The sequence below is a fragment of the Calypte anna genome, chromosome 6 (genome assembly GCF_003957555.1).
Source record: "Calypte anna isolate BGI_N300 chromosome 6, bCalAnn1_v1.p, whole genome shotgun sequence".
NCBI lineage: Eukaryota > Metazoa > Chordata > Aves > Apodiformes > Trochilidae > Calypte > Calypte anna.
In genome coordinates, this window is record NC_044252.1 from 13,936,616 (window position 1) to 13,957,377 (window position 20,762).

At 38.3% G+C, this 20,762-nt stretch overlaps 1 protein-coding gene across 1 annotated transcript in view; it reads left to right on the forward strand.

Moving 5' to 3' along the window:
* Positions 1 to 19,785, forward strand: part of IPMK (inositol polyphosphate multikinase) — a 40,778-nt gene extending 20,993 nt beyond the window's left edge. Inside the window, exons 4-6 of the mRNA XM_030453450.1 lie at positions 5,816 to 5,988; positions 13,379 to 13,460; positions 14,117 to 19,785. Coding sequence (XP_030309310.1) covers positions 5,816 to 5,988; positions 13,379 to 13,460; positions 14,117 to 14,751 — 890 coding nt within the window. The 3' untranslated portion in view covers positions 14,752 to 19,785. The remainder of the gene's footprint in view (positions 1 to 5,815; positions 5,989 to 13,378; positions 13,461 to 14,116) is intronic.
* Positions 19,786 to 20,762: the final 977 nt, after the last annotated feature.

A 20,762-nucleotide genomic window follows, 5' to 3' on the forward strand; every position in this document is an offset into this window, starting at 1 on the left:
AGGGATTAGAAGAGACCTCAAAAGATTGAGTACAGCCCCCCTCCTGTAGGGTCTCCTACAGAAAGTCACGTAGGAACACATCCAGGTGGGTTTTGAATGTCTCCAGAGAAGGAGACTCCACAACCTCCCAGGGCAGCTTGTGCCAGTGCTCTGGCACCCTCACGGTAACAAAATTTCTCCTGGTGTTTATGTGGAATCTCCTATGCTCAAGCTTATATCAGTTACCTCTTGTTCTATCATTGGGCATAATTGAGAAGAGCCTGGCACCATCCTCCTGGCTCTCTCCATTTAGGTATTTATAACCATTAATAAGGTCACCCCTCATTCTCCTCTTCTTCAAGCTGAAGAGACCCAGCTCCCTCAGCCTTTCCTCATAAGGGATATTTTCCAGTTCTCTTAATCATCTTGGAGGTTCTGCACTGTACTCTGTCCCTTCTGGAACTGAGGGGCCCAGAACTGGACACAATATTCCAGATGTGGCCTCACCAGGGCAGAGCAGAGGGGGAGGAGAACCTCTCTTGACCAACTAAATACCCCCCTTCTAATGCACCCCAGGATGCCATTGGCCTTCTTGGCCACAAGGGCACATTGCTGGCTCATGGTCATCCCCCCATCCAACAGCACCCTCAGGTCCCTTTCCCCTTTGCTGCTCTCCAACAGCTCAGTCCCCAGCCTATACTGGTAGAAAATAGATATTATTAATGTATTAAAATAAAGGTTTTCTTCAGTGGATTTCATATTCACACTGGGAAAGTCGAGCTTCTGGAACACAATACCAAAAAGATACCATCGAGTCTCTTTAAATTCATGGGCACCAAAACTAGATGCTGTGCTCCTTTAATAAAACTATCTCTTGCTTTTACTGTCACTTGATAGACTTGTTTTCCAAAGAGAGTAGTAAGATGGTGTCCAAAGACACTGTTTAAACATTGCACAAAGAAACACAAGGAGGATTGGGGCAGTACCCAGCACTTTCTTGGCTCGGATTCTTTTCTTAATGTTTCCATATTTGGCACTAGCTCAAATAGCTCTGATGAAACTATCTTCTTCCTTCCCTGATAGTTTTATATGTTGTGGAGCTCACTTAACGTTCCCTCCAAATTGCATATCTCTTCACAGTAGGATCTAAAGATGTAAAAATATGTGTCCTATCCAAGATACAGTAATTCGATGCATCCCTAGTTTACTTTGGGAATTCACTAGCACTGTGCACTGTGGGGCTGAATTTTGGCAGGTGTCCACCAGTAGTCCAGACATAGCTAGTAGGAAGAACTGTTTAAAGGAAGAATAACTCCTGATTTTGTTTGTTTTGCTTCTTGAAAAGGCTGTGCCCTACCAGGAGACCCATTCTTAGAAAGCTGTGACTGGAGTTCAACCAAAACACTCCACTGCCAACACTGTTATCTGTAGTATTAATTAATTTTGGGTAGTCTTGGTAAAAATCAAGTACTTTGAAGATGGTGGAGCTAACAGAAGTCAGGTAGCCATTTGTATTGGAAGTCATTTGTTGTTTAGCAGGTGTTTGCAAATGCACTCTTGCTTATGCCTGATGATGTAAAGGGAAACTTCTTACATATGTGGGTGCTCAGCACCAGAGGAAAAAACAATCAGCAGTGTTGCATTTGAACCTTTTATAAGTAGGAAAACAAGCTTTGAAAGATGGGAAGGAGGGAATTAACCATAGAGAGGAGGAACATGAAGAGGCTATTTTGGGGAAATTGGGGATGGATTTGTTATCTGTCTCCCCAGATTAGCTGTGGATTAAGCTTTGGTTCAGAAGATTGAACAGTATGATTAGCTGCTGTGGTGTGTCCTGGTGACATTAGATGAGGGAATCAAGCTGCTGGCAAGGTACCTGGTTCTACAATGTAGGTTGAGGGTGTATCTGTAGGTTTTGCAGTCTTGTCATTGGAAGGTTGACCTGTCCTTTGGCAGTCACTGCTCCATAGATTCTGGGGACAGAGCTCCACAGTTATATATATATATATGTATGTGTGTATATATATATATATATATATGTATATTGATATTCAATAAAATGTGTAAAGTAGCTGTCCTGCCAACCTACAGTTGCATGCCTGGTAATGCTGCACAGGAACTGGAGTTGCTGGTGGATGACACTTCCTCTCCCTAAGCTGAGCTAAACTGGAGTAAGACAGTTTGATCTGAGCTTTGGGTTCACTGGCGTTGTGAGCATTAGGAGTTTATCAATAAATAGTGAAGAAGTTGTTAGAAAGAGATAGGAGCCATGTTAAGCTTTTTATATCTCCTGCTTCTGGTTTTGCTGCCTACTTGTTGCCCCTGCATATTTAAGTAACTTTACTGCTGCTCATTTCATACTGTTCTCTCATTTTTACTGCCTAAAATGCAAACAGGGTAAGTGAGTACAAGCTCCCTTCCAACCTTTCTTTCCTTCCCTTGTTGCTGGGGGCAACTGAGGCTTTTCCATTCTTATTCCTGTGTTTTGAGAGATATCTTGTAAGCTATGAAAAGCAGTCAAATGCCTCCAGTTGTTTTGTCACTTCTGATTCCAGTCAGGACTGAATGCATCAGCATGTACGTGCTGAAGCCTGCAGTGGTTCATTCCACACATACTTGATAAATTTTGGTGGTCTTTCAGTTTGTCTCCTTTGGGACTGTAATAAAATATGTAAATAATGTGTCAAGCTACATCTTCCTGCCACTGAAAAATAGAAAGGGGGAGGGCAAGCCTCCCATTTTAAGTCCTTGAAATATGTAGTTAGTATTATCTACCAGAGCTAGGATACAAAAATATCCTTATGAATTCTTTTCTCTGCCGGGGATTTTAATTTTAACATGTTTTTAGATGGCGAATGCATCATTTTCAGAAGCCCATTGGGTGAGCAGTGTATATATAATAATTTCAAACATCTGAAACTGCTGAAAAAAATCTAAATTATTTTTTTGTTTAACAAAAGAAGGAGGCGAGTGGTTCTACCTCTGCAGGCTTGGTGATGACCTTGAGAAGGACACTTGGGGTCAGATCCTCAAAGACTGAGTTTACCTGATGTGAAAAGGCAGAGCAGTGTTACCTACCCAGGTCTGAAGCTGAAGCTTACTTAGATTGCATGAGTCTTAATTCTTCAAGATATAATAGGGGTAATGGTTGACAATTGTGGTATCTTAAGATATGGTGGTTTTGGGGTCTTTTTCAGTATATGGGGATCTTGAATATGATGTGAATATGAACCAAATAGTTCCAGGAAAAAGGAAGTGTAAATGCTTGATGCATGTTTTTTCTGAAGCTGTAAGAAGAAAAAATAACTTGGTGTAATGCTTTATCTGTGGTGGGATTTTAAAGACTTAAATAATAACTCCCAAAGTGTGAGAGAGATGACTTACTTCTGGATAATTCACAGGCTTTGCCAAGTAATTAATATTTCCTAATGATCAGTGTTTGCTTCTAAGGTATTTTAATGCTTAATTTAAAAAAAAAAAGGAATAGTTATATTTTTAGGAGGTCAAAAAGAGAGAGAGTCTGGCATAACAAATCTGAAATCGATGGGGAACTTAGAAGTGACAGATATATGGAATTTTTAAAGTTTTTATCGGTGCTGAATGTTGGTGCTGTATGCTTAAAAAGTGGGATTTGGATCAGTGAAATAAAGGAAAGAGTATAAACATGGATGTTTTACAAATGCCTTTGATGAAAGGAGCACAACTATCTTGCCTTCATGTTGTCTGAAGGGAAGTGTGCTAGGTTTGGGGAGATGTAAATTCTGCTATTTTTAAGCATGCTATTTTTAGGGGTTCACTTTTTGTTGCATTATGGAAATAGATGTTTTACACTATATGCAGTCATACTTTAGCATTGATAACATCATTGCAGCTAAGCAGTTTGTATCATTTGTGGTAACCTGCAATTTGTTTAACTTTCTATTTGGAACAGTTTGAGTCTAGAGGTGTTCATAAAACAATCCTAAGCATTTTGGAGTTGGTGGTAATGGTCTGCAGCTGTTTTCTGATACTTCTTTGTATTTATTTTTCTTCCCCACCTCCCAGGGCATACCTCTGGCTCAGTGCTTTTGAGAGCTAAATACTGAATGCCATGAATTTCATTTAGTCATTGTTTTCTGGATTGTGTTAGAGTGATGACATGAATCTGTTGATTGCAGTGGTCACCATAATACGCAAAAAAGATAGGGGTGAAGGGTGACCCTTAGATTTTTACAGCTTTTGTTTTAATAACAGATAGCTGACAGGTTATACGGACTCCCGTGGGTTCAGTAGTGATTCCCATGAGCCACAGAAAAGCTGTGGCTTTCCATCTGATGGAATTAAGCCTGTGTATAAAAACTTGGAGTAGAAAATGTGGTAACTACAGCTCAGGTGATACAGAATCCACTTCCTGGCAGGGGGAGGAAACTGGTACTGTGAATTAGCAGAAGACTGGATTTTAAAAATACTGTATTTTTTTCATTTGCTTTCCTGCAAGTGACTTTACATTATTAATATACATAGTCCCATTTATAAATAAAGCAGGCATCTAAGGATTAAATGCAAGCCTATTTCAGATTGATAAAAATGTACTTTGGAGAACTGGGGCATTCGAGTGTGGCAGTGTAAAAATTGAAGCTTTTAGTAGGACTCTTTAAAGTCCCTTACCTTTCTTTTCCCAAATTAAGTGTTTCTGCTTATGAAATGGAAATGGAACACATCTTGTTCCCTATATATTATCTCTAGCTGGTTTTGTTACCTGGCTATACAGCTGTGGAAGCAAGGCACTTTGTCCCTCCCTCTCTCCTTAAACTTGAACCGGTTCTGCTTTTTTTGGCAATACCATTTTAAGTGATGCTGTAGGAATGGGGAATAATACAATGCCTGTGTGAATTCAGATTGCATTGAAGCCCAAGAAATACTCTGAGGCTTGACAGAAAAACAAACTTCAGAGTGAAGTTTGTGACAGATAAGAGGTGGATGCAGAAGCTGACGTGAGGAACGAAATGTGCATTAATGTTGTGTGTTGTCTCAGTCCACGTTGTGCCCTGGCAAGGGCTGGAGATCTGTGCAAGCATTTTCCAACCAGTTAATGAAGTTTTTCTTCTTCTGTTCTCACAATGGGTGCTGTATATCATGTTGGAAAATAGTCACTTACCTGCACTGGAGGAAAGCATAAACCAGTTTGAATAGGATTTAGTTACTCCTTTAAGCCTTCAGGCATTCCGTGGCCTTGTAGGGAGTTTTAGTCCACCCACTTTCCCAAAGGGACTTTTGGAAGTGCAAGCTAGGATTTGAAGTATTTTCCCCAAAAGGTCTGCTGTGAGAAATGAGTACAGATGAGTTAGGATAAAAAGAAAGATGGGATGCATTTTGACTCCTGTAGGATAGGACTCTGAAATGTTAATCTCATTTTTAAAATGATACAAAGAAAAATTGCCAGTTTAATTCAAACCCTTTCACACAGAAAAAGAAAACACCAGCTCTGTCACAAAGCCAGCCATGTAGTAACCTACATTTGTGTGTGCTTAGTAGTGCTATTTGGAGTATATTAATGGCTAAATAAAAGCTACTCCTGAAGTTCATTTGGACAATAATTTGTATTTGAGTGCTAGGTTAGCACATGTAATTATATACAATTTTATAAACAATAAGACATTTAAAGTTGAGTGCCAACAGAATTTGTGGGTGTCAATGAGCATGATTTAGGTTGTGTTCAGAGACAAATTTGACTCTCTTAAGAGCTCACTTGTTGTTAAGCCTTAAACTATTCTCCTTCTTCCAAAGAAGCTGAGCAGAAACTATATAATTATTTTGCTTCAACCCACTGTTTACAAAAGTTTTGTCTTTTTAACAGATACGTATCTAAAACTGGAAGATGTGACCTGTAAGTTTAATAAGCCTTGCATAATGGATGTAAAAATAGGTCAGAAAAGTTATGATCCATATGCTTCAGCTGAGAAGATACAGCAGCAGGTCAGCAAGTACCCGCTGATGGAAGAGATTGGCTTTTTGGTACTTGGGATGAGGGTAAGAACTTGTTTTGTTTTCAGATTCAGCCTTTGCTCTGGCCTGTTGTCCCACACCGTACACAGCAATTCATTTTTCTGGCTGCAGCCAGTCCTCTTGACTTTTATGTGAATAAAAGTGTTAACTTTGCTTATTTTAACTTGTCTGTGTTCCTTCTGGGAATCTGTTTGCAACCTGGATTTGGTGTATGTATACAGAAGGGGTGGGGACAGATCATAGTTATATAAAACTGAATGTAGTCAAAATTAATTCTTCACAGATAGCAGATATGGTAAATCATCAAAGTATTTTGTGAATTTTAGGCTTATATTAGAGATTTACTTACTGAACCACTCTTTTTATTAATTTGATAGTAAGCTATATCATCTCCATATATTTAATCTCAACTTTTTAGAAAAGTAAATATAATTATTACATGATCTATTTACTTAGTAAAGAGTAATTTAGGTCTCAGAGGTGCTGTGTGTAGTTATAAATAGCTGCTTATGTTCTGTATTTAAAAAAGCTTTTCACCAGAAGAAGATAGCTTTGATGCTTACATGTTGAAGGAGCATCTGTGAGCTGAAGATGGGTTTGAGGTGGACAAGGTCCTGCAGATGTCCATATTAACTCCATTACATTTCATTATTTTAGGTGAGGCAATAGGAGATGCAGTATTTATCTATTGGCTACTCTAGAACTTGAGAATAAAGGAAAGCTGTACAGGCCTTTATGTTACCTTGGTTTATGTAACATAACCGTGTTGATGTCAGTAATGAATTCCTGATGCATTTAAATTACTTTTTTTCTTCTGTGATTGGTGCAGAAATAATTTTCTTTTTGTTGGGAGGTTTGTGTTGTGCTTCTCACATACACAAACCCAGGGCTTCTCCAGCTTTGCATCAACAAAAGTAAATGGCTGAAAACTTTGATAACCCTCCCCTTCGCTGTTAGATAGCAACAGCACACAGATTGCACCATTGTTTGAAATAATTCTAGTATCTCTGTAATGTTTTGTACTTAATTGCCTGGGCTCTCAGCCTTAATGCTGTCTTGAGATAAGCTTCTACAGCTATAAATTATAGTGGTCATGAGCAGTAATTATGTAAGCCTCTGAGAATGTGGGAGTCAAAAAACAGTGGAACAGTTTAGATGAAGAGGGAAGGCTGGAGATTATGGTTTTGGATTTGGCTCATGTCATTACATAACCTTTCTTATCTCTGGTAAAACAATGTACTTCCCATCCTTTGTTCCACGACAGCACAAAAGGAACACATGCTTGCTGGCTCTGCTGCCTTGGTGGTTGTGCTGTTGACTGTTCCTAGCATTGTCATTTATCCCTATCTTTAGACTGTTGCAGAAATTGCATTGATTCCCTAATTCAAACTGTATGTGTAATGATGGTTCCCCCAAGCACTGCAGTTTCCCAACACAGTGTTGGGAATGTGCTTTGTGCCTTTGGTACAAAGTTTTCATGTTGGCAATTATTTCCCAGAAAGAATTCAAAAGGTTCCTCTTCCCTGCAGGCAACACTTAGCAAGGTCTCAATTCACAAGGTGTTTTCTCTGCTTTATTTTTGCAAGATTCTGGCCCTAATGTAAAACGCTCTCCTGTATGGGAGTTTACTGCCTGTACCCAGCTAATGTGCTTGATAAAAGTTGCTCATGTTTGCTGGACAAAACATGGTATAACACAGTTCAGAAAGCATAGGGGTTTGTTTTTAATCTCTTAGTTCAATGTTCTTTTTTAAATGGGGGTGAGCTTGCTTATTTTAGAAGAGTAAGAAAGAGAGGCCCAGCAAAAATAGAAAATGTTATATATAATTTTTTTTAAGGCACACATCATATAATCTATCATTAAGAGATACAAGCAAAATATGTTACTAGTGTTTTTGGGGTTTTTTTACCCCTTAAACCACTGCAACAGCTTTGCTCATGCACTGGTAAGTAAGCAGTCCTCTGTTTATATGTAAAAATATCTATGATTTGTCCTTAAAGGAAGTGGATCTGCTATCTGGTGGAGCTTTGATTTATGTATGTAGATCTGGCCTTTGGCATATGTCAAACTGTATTCCTCTTAATGCACAGAATAGACAGAATAAATACATGGAAATTAATTTAGAAAATACAATCATTTCAGTAACATTGGTTTAAAACCCAATTTCACATTTAGTGGAGAGGTTCTTTAACAGATGAAGACATGGATTTATTACGAAAGTAGTGAGAGTCTAAAAACAAGTTGGAAAAATAAGTTCTGGTTCTCAAAAGAGTAGAAATAAAAGTTGCAATATGGTTTAGTAGTAGATGTAAAAATATATAAGAAACATCTTCCCACAGCATGCAGTATTAAAATTAGGGTGTTTTGTGTGCTGCTGAATACAGGCAGAATGTGTGGGCTGGAATTTCATTTCAGATTCGCAATCAGTTCAGAATCCACAGTTCCCAATTTCTGCAGTGTGTTTTTTTTCTTTCAGGACACCTTGATTGCCATATCACATAGTCCATAATATTACTGAAATATGTTTTTACAGCACAAACTGGTGATTACGAAACTTCACCAGTATAATCCATCATTGTTTGTTCTTGCCTGTGAACTGTTGCTTGCAGTAAAGTAGATACTGCATCAAAGCTGTTTTAACAAGTGAATTTCCTAATCTCCAGCACATGTTCCTGCAAGATATTTTTTTAAATTACTGTAGCTGAGTCTGTTTTATGAGGGTTTTTTTATGAACTCTTTATAGTATTGTAATTTCCATAGGGTCTGATGTGTTAATAACAAGATTTAGGAAGGGAGGAATAACAAAGCTATTAAGTCCTGCATCTAGTGCTCGTATTCTTCCACAGTAAAAAATGACCAAAACTGGGTTTTTTTACATTTGTAAGTATAATTCAAATGAGTTTGATGTTTAAGAAAACAGGAAGACAAAAGAAAAACTAAAGAAAAAAAAACAAACCCAACAACAGACCCACAAAACTAAAAAAACCCCCACACAAAACAACAGATGGGTCCCTGGCATTTTTTTTCCCAGCAGTTTCTTCTTACATGAAAGACTTGTCATATGTATGACAGCTGGTCAGTTTGTGTCCTGAAAAGATTTCCTGTATGTAGGGAAAAAGCTGATGATGGATGAGATGAGAAATGGCCTCTTTCCCCACTCCCCTGCATTCTATAAAAAGGAGGCAGAGAAAATTTATTCTAATGCAGTGCTCTGTCACAGTTCTGGGTCTCCCAAAATTATGTATTAACCTATTTTTAAAATGTCTCATCATTTAACTACAGTGTTGTTTCTTTTATTTAGGAGATTACCAGTCTGCTTTTTCATTGAGTTAATTTCAACATAATTTCATTCTACAGTTTATTTATGTAAGGACCTTACTAAAACTTTATATGGGTTGTCAGAGCTTTTGGTGGTACACTTCATCATATAAAGCACTTTGTCAAATACCAGAACAAAGAGGCAAAACAGAGTAACATGTAAGTATGGTCTTAGGAACAGGGGAGTAGGGATGCCCTCTTCCTCTGCTGAATTTTCAAGGCAGCAGCAAGCAGGGGTGTGTGTGTGTTTTCATCACTTGCTGTCTAGCAACAACAACGTAAGTTTTTGTTTTTTTTTTTTTAAAGGAAATAAATGGTGTGTGGGGGAGATCTTTAGATAAATGGACTTGCTCTCAGCAGCAGTATTAGTGTTAAAGCATTACTATAAATCATTAGTATCAAATAGAATCTATTTTTTAAAATTTCTCTCTTTATTTTTTTCTTACAATTATTGCTTGGTTCCCATTTTGGCAGCAGGCTGGGTCTTGACCTTCAGAGATGCCAGTTCTGAGTGCAGAGGTGCCTAGATGTAAACAGAAAACTGTGTGATATTTAAACACTTGCTTGGTCTTACCTGCATAAGTATAGCATGGGGGTGACTGAAGTATGTTTATGGAAAAAATCCAAGGGGTGGGCAGCTCAGCCCTTTGGAGTCTGGATGTCTCAGCATCAGAGCGTGTCTGTCTAATCACTCTGTCCTTGCTTTCAAGAGCAAGTCTCATGCTGCCCTTGCAGTGGAGCAGGGATGGGCAGGGATGGGCTCCATAGGAAGCTGCTTCCCAGGCATCAACCAGCACCTGGGAACATCAGTGTGGCACAGGAGGTGGTGTCCTGTGTGCTCTGGAGCTCAGCTCTGCTCCACAGGCACTCAGCTCTGGTGCTGCAGAAGGCTGCTCACTGGAGGTTTTCCAGTTTCGACGATGTGAATCTATTAATTCTTATTGCAGATGGGAAAGAGGTCTGTCAGCTATTTAATATAGAGATTTTTATTTCTGATAGCAGTATCTCCACCAAACAGGCTAGTCTTAATGATGTGTATTTAAATTACACTTTCTGGAAGTTAGGGAGTTGCCACGGGTAAGTATGTGAACATTGTGTGTATTTTTCTGCCCCACTATGGAAGTCAGTACTGAATTGCCATCAATAACATTAAGTAGCATTTCATATTTGCTGTCCTCAATCCAGTCTTCATCTTAATGTCCTAAAGCTGCAGATGCAGGGTTTCCAAACTGTAGATCTTGCTGTTGAGAGTTCTGCTTTTTCACAGAGAACATCCTGGATCAAATTTTAATTTCAGCTCTAGGTTTCCCTCAGTTCAAGAACATCAGGTAAACTACCTGTGATGGAAATAAAGGGGACAGAAATAGATGTGCTCATGCAAGCAGCAATACCTTAACACCTTTTGGGGAAACACATGTCAAGTGCAGGTTGAGAAAGTCCAAAGGGAATTTCCCTCAGCAGTTAATAATCTGGATTTTTTGATGTAAAGAGTCCCTGCTATGACTAATTACAAACCTGAACCTCTGAGCATGCTGGATTCCAGTTCTTTATACTGAAACCTCTCTGAATGGGAGTTGCTTGTAGGCACAAAGAGGAACCTTGGCATTGTCAGCTGAAACAGATCTGAGCTTGTAGATTAAGAATGTAAAAAAAAAATCATTGAAGGAGATTCCTTAAAGGCTATGTTTGGTAGATGATATGAGGAGTTTGTCTTGCAGTGAAATCCCTTGTGAATCCAGAGCAAATGCATAATGAGCTGCAGCAGATGGTCAGGAAATGAGATTTTCTTAATTAATAATTTTGTGGCCATTGTAAAGGTTACAGATTGACATATTTGACTTGCCATTGTTTTTTTCAGAAATGGGCTAGTGCAGACAGCTGCAACAACAGGGATACAGAAAAGGGCTGGTTCAAAGGCAAATACCCTTTTGGGAAGGGTTAGTAGCAGACGAGTAGCAGTGATGGTGAGAACAAAAGCATGGCGAAGTCCAGGAAATGGATCTTAGTCTTCTGCTACTACAGCACTCCCCCCTGTGTCTTTGGAGGGTTGGTGAAGGTGGTGCAAGAACTGGTGAAAGATTATTTCTGTTTGAACTTGGGTTTCTGTTCCTCTGCATTCAGTATATGGCTTTAATGTACTTGGATTTGCTCGAGTTTTTTCCATGAACTTTAGAAATAATTCCTTGGAGCTGAGACAAGGCTTGAAGCCATATTGAGAAAGCTCTTTGGCTAACGTGGAGAATACTTTCTTGATCACCTCAATATATTATTGTCCACATCCAAGGGTGTTCTGAATCTTTGCTTGTTCACAGGGTAGTTAGTTATCTACATTACACTGCTTGTAAGTGTGGGGAACATAGTAGTTTGTTATCAACCATTTTGTGTAATGGAAGTGCTTGGTTAAAGCAAAACATTTGAGGGGAATAATGGTGTGCAAATTATAACAGGTATAAGTGGCTTCATGGGGAATCCAGATCAGAAGCATGAGGCTTATGTACTCCTCCAGCATTTCTTTGGAAAACTAAGTGAGCTTGCAGATTTTTATCGGACTTTCTGAGTAATTGCCCATGTCAGGAAACTGTTAGAGGGGAAGAGATAAGGTTCTGGTAAACAAGAATATTTGTTCAGGAGTGTGCTGCAGTGCTGATGTATGGAGGAAGCTGTTCTTTGACCTAATAAATGAGAGTGTTTAATATTACTAAAATGAAGACACAGCTAGTGAAAACTTACATGTAATTGTCAGACTCTTGATGTACTTCCTATGCAATTTATTTTTTTTTAGTCTTTATTTAATTACCTTTGGTTTGTGTCTCTTTAAAGTTTTTCAAACTTTTCTGTATGTTTTTGTAAGTAACTTTGGTACTTGAAGTATTTATATGAGTAGTTGTTGGGTTTCCCTGTTGTGTACTGCACATCTTCTATGTGCTTAGGAAAAAAAGTGAAAAATTGTTTTTATGAGACTAAAATCACACTTGTCAGGTGATGTTTTCAAATAACTCGCCTCTGCTCTACTTCTGCAATTTATAGACAGCAGAGCCTCAGTTTCTATAAGTATCATAACAGTGGAAATAGGAATTGTAACAGTGGATATTGTCTACTACCAGGTGAGATTAAACATTGAGACTTAAAACTGGTATTTCTTTGAGAATAACCACAGTTATTTACTGCCCCTTCAGTTCATGGTTGATGACTTAAATCAGTTACTACACACTATGATTTTAAATTCCTTGGGGAATTTTTTGTCAAAATAAGAGGTACTTGATACTTCACAACTGCTTTGCAAAGCAGGAGTTACCAACCTGTGTCTTCATGATGTGCTTGTTGTGATTTGGGTGGAGGAGAGAGATGTAGGGATGAGGGGCTGCAGTGAACGCTGGGAATTCTTATATTTTTAGCTATTGCTCAGGTGCCCCTCCTTGTGTGCTGATGCTTCACTGTCCTGGACTGTCTTGTGGGTTATGACAACAAAAGCCCTCAAAGGGGAGAAATAGGTGTCAGGCACCTTGACTTGCCTTCCATGGGGCCCTTGGTGAAGAGAGGGCAGAACACTGCAGCTGGGATGGATGCCGTGGGGTTGGGTGGTCTGAATGAGTGCCAAGCACAAAGTTTTTGTCAGAAACATCTGCCTGCTTGGTAACACCATTATTTCTGCAAATAAGAATTGTCTACACTCGCATAAACAAATTATATTTGGGTCTGTCTGGTTGGTGTGTTTCTGCTATGGAAATTATTTCAGTTAGAGAGAAAATGTATCTCTGTATAAACCATTTTTAAATTAAGTTGTTGAGCTTGTACAATTCCTGATATGGACAAAACTGTACCCGTGTGAGATGCCTCCCATTCAGACGAGAGCTGATGAACTCTGTGCTGGACCTGAGCTTTCACTCCTAAGATTACACTTAGGTCCCAAGATGTGCTGGGGGGGATTTTGCAGGTGGGAGCAGTAGAGGGCATTGCTGGCAGCTGCAAGTCACCTAAAACTGGGCCAGGGCTAAATGGTACCAAGGATTTTGTAGCCTGTGTGTAAGGTGTCTCATTGCTCTGCATAAACATTGGTTGTTTGACATGAGTCCTGTTACCTCCTTGTTTCTTGCAGGTTTACCATGTGTCCTCTGACAGCTATGAGATTCAAAACCAGCACTATGGAAGGAGCTTGACAAAGGAAACAGTAAAGGATGGTAAGGGAATTTGTGTCAGAATTTGGTGTTTTTGGATATTCTTTATTAATTTATCTTTCAATTTAAGGGACCTTTTCAGTTGAAGTAAATCCCTATGTTGCTCTGTATTAACAGTAAATAAAAATGCTGCCATTGTACTGTTTAGTGGTGATAAGTATTTTAATTATTAAATGATGTCTGTTCATATGTCTACCATTGAGGAACAAAGTCAAATGCACACAGGCATACACATAAACATGCTTCTCTCCAAAGCTGGCACTAACTTGTCAGCTGTCACATGATGAAGAGTTGCTTGAGCTTGTTTCTCCTTGGAGGATTGAATGGATCCCTGCCCAAAACTGTTGAGATCCTTGCAAAAATGACTTGGGAGCAAGAACCAAGGAATCTGCTGTGTGAATTAAATATTGGTTAGTTAATTTATATTTCAAGACAAATAAATTTCAAGACAATTAAACATCTACCCTTACACAGGTGAGGTGACTGCAGGTGTCAGAGCCTCTTGATTTACTTCTGATACAATTAAAAATTGCCTGGAAGGAAACTATATGAATAGTGATTCTTCAAAGCAAAAACTGTTTTCACCCTGAAAGAAATTAATAATGTTTCATTTCTTTTAAGTGCTGAAAAGAATCCCAGAATGTGTCTCTTTCTTGCAGGCATCTCCAAGTTTTTCTACAATGGATACTGCTTGAGAAAAGATGCAATAGCTGCCAGCATTCAGAAGATTGAAAAAATTTTGGAGTGGTTTGAGGGCCAGAGGCAACTCAACTTTTATGCAAGCTCATTACTCTTTGTTTATGAAGGTTCATGTCAGGCAACAACTGTGCGTTTGGGTGATGTCACCTTGGCAGAGAGGAGAGGAGTGCCCAAGGGTCTGTTATCAGGTGGAGACATATTGGAATATAATAATAATATTCATGTGATAAGTTCTACAGAGAATGGAAAAATCGAGGCCTCCGTAAGTAAAGGCTTGTCCAAATTTTATGCACTTCACAAAAAGGCATACACTAAGAGGCACCACAGCCAACTCTCACTAAAAGTGGAACACTTGGAGCAAGACAATGTCTGGAAAAGCAGCACGTGCATTGCCCAGGAACACCTGAATGGAAACGTTTTACCCCGACTGGAAAAAGTTCTCTGTCACATGCCAGCAGACATCAAGGAAAGTGCAAACGTCGAAGTCAGAATGATAGATTTTGCTCATGTATTTCCTAGTAACACAAAGGATCAGGGCTACATTTATGGTCTGAAAAATTTAATCACTGTACTTCAAAATATTTTGGATAACTAAATTCTTTGCTATGGTTTTTACTGGGGGCCAATGATAAAGAAGAGCAACAACATGAAGAATTTCTGCACTTGTAATGCTGTAAAACTGGGTTTGTATTGTTCTATATTTTATTTGTCTTTGTACTTTTGGTAGAAGGGTTTAACTTTTTATAAACTCACTCAGGAAAATAATTGATAGTTAATTAGGGAGCGTGAAAGGATGAAGATACTGGAGATTTAAGCAGGACAGGTGAATTAGTAGGATGAAGTATATATGGTTGGCTTATATCCAAGGAATACAGTTGTACGGTAAGCAAGGATTATGCTAGATCCCCTAATGACTTTAACATAGGTAACATTTGCCCACTTAGCCTTGACACTGAGCCGTATCTCCATTAGCAGGTTTTTAGAAAATAGACTGAAAAATCTTTTCATGTGCAGGATTGATGTCCTCAGTACTGCCCTCTTGTGTTTACTGTATTGAAATAACTGGAGTTTAGCCCTGCTTGGAGGGAAATCCCGTGTTGAGTTTGGAGCCTAACCTGGAAGCCAGTGTATCAAGAAGTGCTTTTCAGTGTCACAGGACTCTGTTCTCTCAGCCCTGGTGTGGGTGCTTCCCCTCGGGGTGGTTGTCCCTAGCCAGTGGTCACCAGTGACAAACTGCAACCTAATTTGTGTTGAGGTGCTAAGAAAATGCTGGACTAAAATATTGTGACAGGCTTAAACTGCACAACTGCTGGAGAAACTGTTTGTTCCTAAGAAAGAGTAAAAGAATGCCAGCACGAAATGTTCCAGGAACTAATTTGGTTTAGCAGATAAAGCCAGATCTATTAATCGAGTGTCTTACTTGACTAAGAGAAATGCCTCACTCCTTTGTTTTGATGGCCCCTCTCCAAAAACGTAACTTTTAAAAGCAAACTAATTGAATGGGGAAACAAAGCATTTCAAGTAAACTTAGAAAGATTTCTTCTAGCTGTTTGCTGCGTGTAGTTTTTCCAACAAGAGTTTCCAGGGAGCACTGACTGAAAACATGGAGCAATACAGGTGAGGGACCCTTTACTGCCAAGACCCAGTTCAACCCTGGAGCAACCAAGCATCCCTCTGTCACAGTCAAGTTGTGGCTCTCTCTCCCTGGGCTAAAGCTGGCTATTTTAATTTTATTTTTATTATTTTTATTTTAAATTTTTTATTTTTGCTTTTTTAATTTTTATTTTTATATTTATTTTATTGTTAATTTTTATTTATTTTTTAAAAATGATACATGGGCAAGTTGTGTTATTTGAAAGTTGTCCCAATTCCTTGGTTTTTTTTTTTCCCCCCACAGGAAAATTTCAAGCTTTCATGTGGAATATTTGAGATCAGGATGATATATCTAAAGCATTTTTTGTGTCTCTCTTCTGTGTGACTGTCTTGCCATGCCTACATAGTCAGCAATACAGAAAGTTGGGACAGAGGAGTTTTGCCATCTGTAGAGCAAGATTTTACTGCTTTGAGCCCCAGAAATAAAACCTCTTAGATTTGATTTGGTCATTGGAAGCATCGTGACACGTGGACAAAATGTGACCCTGTGGCCTTTTGCAGCTCTCTGTGTGATATTCTGCACTATACACTCATTTGTTTACACATCTTTGCAAGCTCTTAATTTGACATCTGTTTCCTATACCAGAAAGAGATCAATACTTTTTCAAACAAATGTTTTTTTTAAATCAAGCTGAAATTTTAGCTCTGTGAAAACCTGAGTTAATTGGAAGAAAGATGGTATTATGTGTAGAACTACATTATTTAAACTTTAGAGCTAATATTGGCCAGTACATTCAAGAATAAAATCCATCTATTAATAACAATATTTTGGAAGCATGGAAAAAGACACAGGAGGGGCAGTATGGTGGTGTTGAAACTTTTATGCAAATTGTGGTGAAGGCTGAGGGAAGGAGAAAAGAAGGAGAAAGTATTCTTTTCTACCTGATATTTCTGTTGTACCATACAGTAAGTAAATAACTCCCAGCTCTCTGTGAACTAATGCAAGCCATATTTTAAGAAGAGTTTGTGTTTGGTTTTGGGTTTTTTTTTGCTTTGCTGTTGGTTTCTCTGATATGATTTTTGTTGTTCTATCCCATAAATAGTCACACTAGAGTAGTTTAGACTGGTAGTGGCCTTGTAGGATAAATTCACAATATTTCATAGGAGATATGAGGGGAAACATTCATCTTGAGTTTTTGCCCTCTGTAATTCATCTCTTCTGGATTTAATCCATTTTGTGCTGGAGAAATCAGACCACCTGCCTCAAAGAAGTCAGTTATTGGAAAGTGATCTGTGTGCTCTTAGTATAAGTGCATCTCCTGTCTCTGCTTTGAGATAAATGTCTTCAGTGTTTGAATGCTCTTTAAGTATTGATTGTTGTGTTGACTATGGCAGTGTTTGTAATGCACTTGGAATATTGTTAAACTGTCAGAATATTTTTAATTAAAAAAAAAATAATTTTATCATGTTCTTTCTAACCAGTAGTTATTATGGATGTATTTCTGCTAATTTAAAATGTAGCTTGAGAGATAATATTTTTCATTGGAAATAGTGTAAATAAAGCTTGCTGTAGAGGTGTTTTGGCATAGTACCAGATGTGAATTTATACCTGCAAAGGTGTTATATTCACATTGTTCTTGCACATTTTAGGTTTGGTGTTTGTAATGTCTTGTATCTGATCAAATTGTTTTCAGTTATAGTTGGAGATGTATTCACAGAAATCATTAAACAGATTAAAAAATTAATTGGAAAATGGAGAGGGAGACACTGGTCACTAGATCTGTCCCCCTCTTGGTGATGACTCTTTCATTCTCTGGATGCAGTGTTCAGGACTGGTGACAGTTCTGTAGAAATATTTACAGAAATGGTAATAAGAGTTATAAGTATTTCTGTCCCATAAAACAAAAGCTGAAAGAAGGTTCCTTCCCCAGACTGGTGTGATGTATCTGAGCACTGTTGTACTTGATGAAACCTCTCTGGTTTGATTTTAAGCAATAAGAATTTGGTTTAGCATAACTGATTGTCAAAAGGGAAGATTCATGGACAGCTGTCATTCATGTACTCTAAGAATATCCTTTTCTGAAGACTTCCTACCTAGGTGATTGTGAGAACTGCGTATAAGCTTACCTAATGAGAGGTTGAATTGTATAAAGTTTTATAAAAAAGCTTTTACATATATGGTATTTTTGGATATGGGTGGAATTTGTTGCATGAATTACATTAGAAATGATTATACCACTATGAGATGCTTAAAATATTTTAATCAAACAATTTTATGAACTAAACCAGAGACTCTGTGTGTAGATGTGGCTCCCATGAAGCTTGGAACTGTTCTCCATAGTCAAACCTTTCTTCATTGTCAGACCCTTCTTGCCCATAACCACACAGTTTCATGGAGAATTTTTAAGCTTTATTAGGAAATCACTAATTCCCTTTAGTTTGATAAAGAGAGTAAGTTCTTGAAATACTTCTTGAATGCACATGGTATTTTAAGTAATGTTAGTGTACTGTAGAGCCCCAGTAAAGCTTCCTCACCTGCAGAGAGCTCCTGCTGATCCAAATCTGGATTATGTGGTCTTTAAAATGAGCCTTTTCACATTTAACAGAAGCAGTGGTGAAGTGCTGGCTGTGTCAGTGTGAGGATGGAGACTCATTCACATCTGCTGTTCGAAGTTGTGATAAGTTGTTCATCCTCCCTCTCTTTTTTTTTTTCCTTTTTTTTTTTTTCTTTTTTTTTCCTTTTTTAATTTTTCTCCAAGAAAGCTTTCCTCCTCAGTGCCTTCTTTTCCCCTTGCCACTGCTAACCTTCTGTAGCATCATTGTGGAATTTTTATTTACAAAAAAACTTAAACCCTGTAACTGCTGTTAAAGTGCAGTTGTTAAAAAACACAAAATGCCTCAACTACTTTGGGAAATGCAGTTTCCCTTTTGCACCCTTTCCATGACAGAGTAGGAGTGGAATCATAGTTGAGACTGGGTTGTAGGTTTTATGAAACATCCTTATCTTTGTTTTGAAGAGGACATTTTGGGGGCAAGGTGAGTGACAGCCAAACTGCATGAAGTTTACTCACTGCAATTAATGTTGGGGCTTTGTTTTAGGAACAGAGGGGAGTGGGAAGCAGTGGAAGTTGTTAAGGAGCCCAGAGCAAGACATCTGGTCAGTTCTGCAGTGCAGGTAATGGCTACAGATAGGATCCAAAGTGTCTGGTAGGGACTTATGGGATGTTCCCTGGGGGGGTACCTTCCTCTCCATGGTCATAGGCCAAATACTGCCACATTGCCAGGTTTATGGCAACCTATAAATGGAAGCTACAGAGAAGGTTGTCATCCAAAGGATAAATGTGTTTGAAAGGGGGAAAAAATGAGGAAAAAGCTCAGGATTGCACAGCAGAAAACACTTCAGGAAATACCTTTTACTGTAGTCTTGTGTGGTGGAGATTGGCCCCATGTATCTGGAGTTGAATTTGTTTGTTATGACATTCAACAGCAAATGGAACAAAGGTACTTTAAAAACACCTCAGTTTGAATCCTGTGCATAAAAGTTATTTTATTTTTTAGAAAAAGTGACCTATGAAGAAACTTCCAAATATGACGTGTGTTGCACCCGACTAGAAATGAAACTAGAGTGCACAAAGGCACTTTAATACCCTGGGAACTTTACTGGAAGATAAATGAAAGCATGTGAAATTGCACCAGATGTTGTTAATTGTTTTTAAAATTCTCCATTACTTATGCTTGGTGGATGAATGTATCTAGTCTGGCTGGTCTCATTTTCTTTGATTCAAGTGTCTAAAGCAGTCACCCTCCTAACTTGTATGTGTAATTTCATTTGCTATTTTTTGCCATTATTGGACTGCAGGGGGTATTGTTAATATAACATGTGTTTATTTTATAGAACATTGTACTATGCTATCTACCAACTTTTGTAACTTAATAATAAGTGATATTTAGGTTAATTCTAATTGCTGTATATTTGGCAAATTATTAAAATTTTCTGCAAGTGACTTGCGAATATAATTGGTTTATTTTAAATACAGGAAGATTGTGAAGAAAAAGTTTTCTTGAATATAAATAATATCTGCACTGATTAACCTCTCCTCCTTTATCCTTTTTTCCGTGCCCTCTATACTAAGTGTTTACCTTGGATTTAACCAGTTTTGCTCTACCACCGTGTTATTATCATGGCATCCTTCACCATTGTTTGCTGGGAATATCTGCCTTGGTATTGAAGTGTCACCTTTGTGAAATGGAAAAAAACCCAGCTCCACACACACAAAAAAATAAACCCAGAACTTGTTTTTTTTGAACAAAAGTCGTTGCTTAGCTCTGTTTCATCTGAATTATTAGTCAGTGTTGTATTTGATCTCCATGGCAGTCTACCAGCCTCTTCCTGAAAACCATCTTCCCTGCTAGGAAGTGCTTTTCTGAATGGAAATAAGATTTGAAAAGACAAAGCCGACCCCTTGAGACACAAGAGAAAAAAAAAATAAAAAAAGAGGGGTGTGTGTTATAATAAATTTGGGGCAGTTTAGGCCTTGATAAGCAGCTAGGAAATGGCAGAGTTACTTCAGAAGAATTGAAACTCAAAGTTACCTTTAATGTTTGATTAAGTGTTAAAGCTGACTTGATTTTTTTCCTTGTCTTTTCAGAAAAGGGTGAGTAGTTGGGCAGTAAGAGGAAGGTAGAGATGAAATGTGGAAAAGCTGCATTTTTCCTTTGTGCTCTGGGTTGTAAAGCAGAATTCTTTTGAGTTTCCTCAAAAAGAACATAACCTGAGCTGTGTATGAAAGAATTTATTGCCTATATTAAGGCAGGCAACAGAATTATTGCAGATGTGAAAGTAAAATTAAACCAATCAACTGACAGACATCATGGTTGTGATTATATTGGAACAGTTGGTGCCAATTAATAGATTCCACTGACAGGGATACTTGTGAACAATGCCTGCAGTTATATTGGAATACAGAGCATAGCATACCTTCCAGCAAATGAATTACACTGTTTATGTAGGAC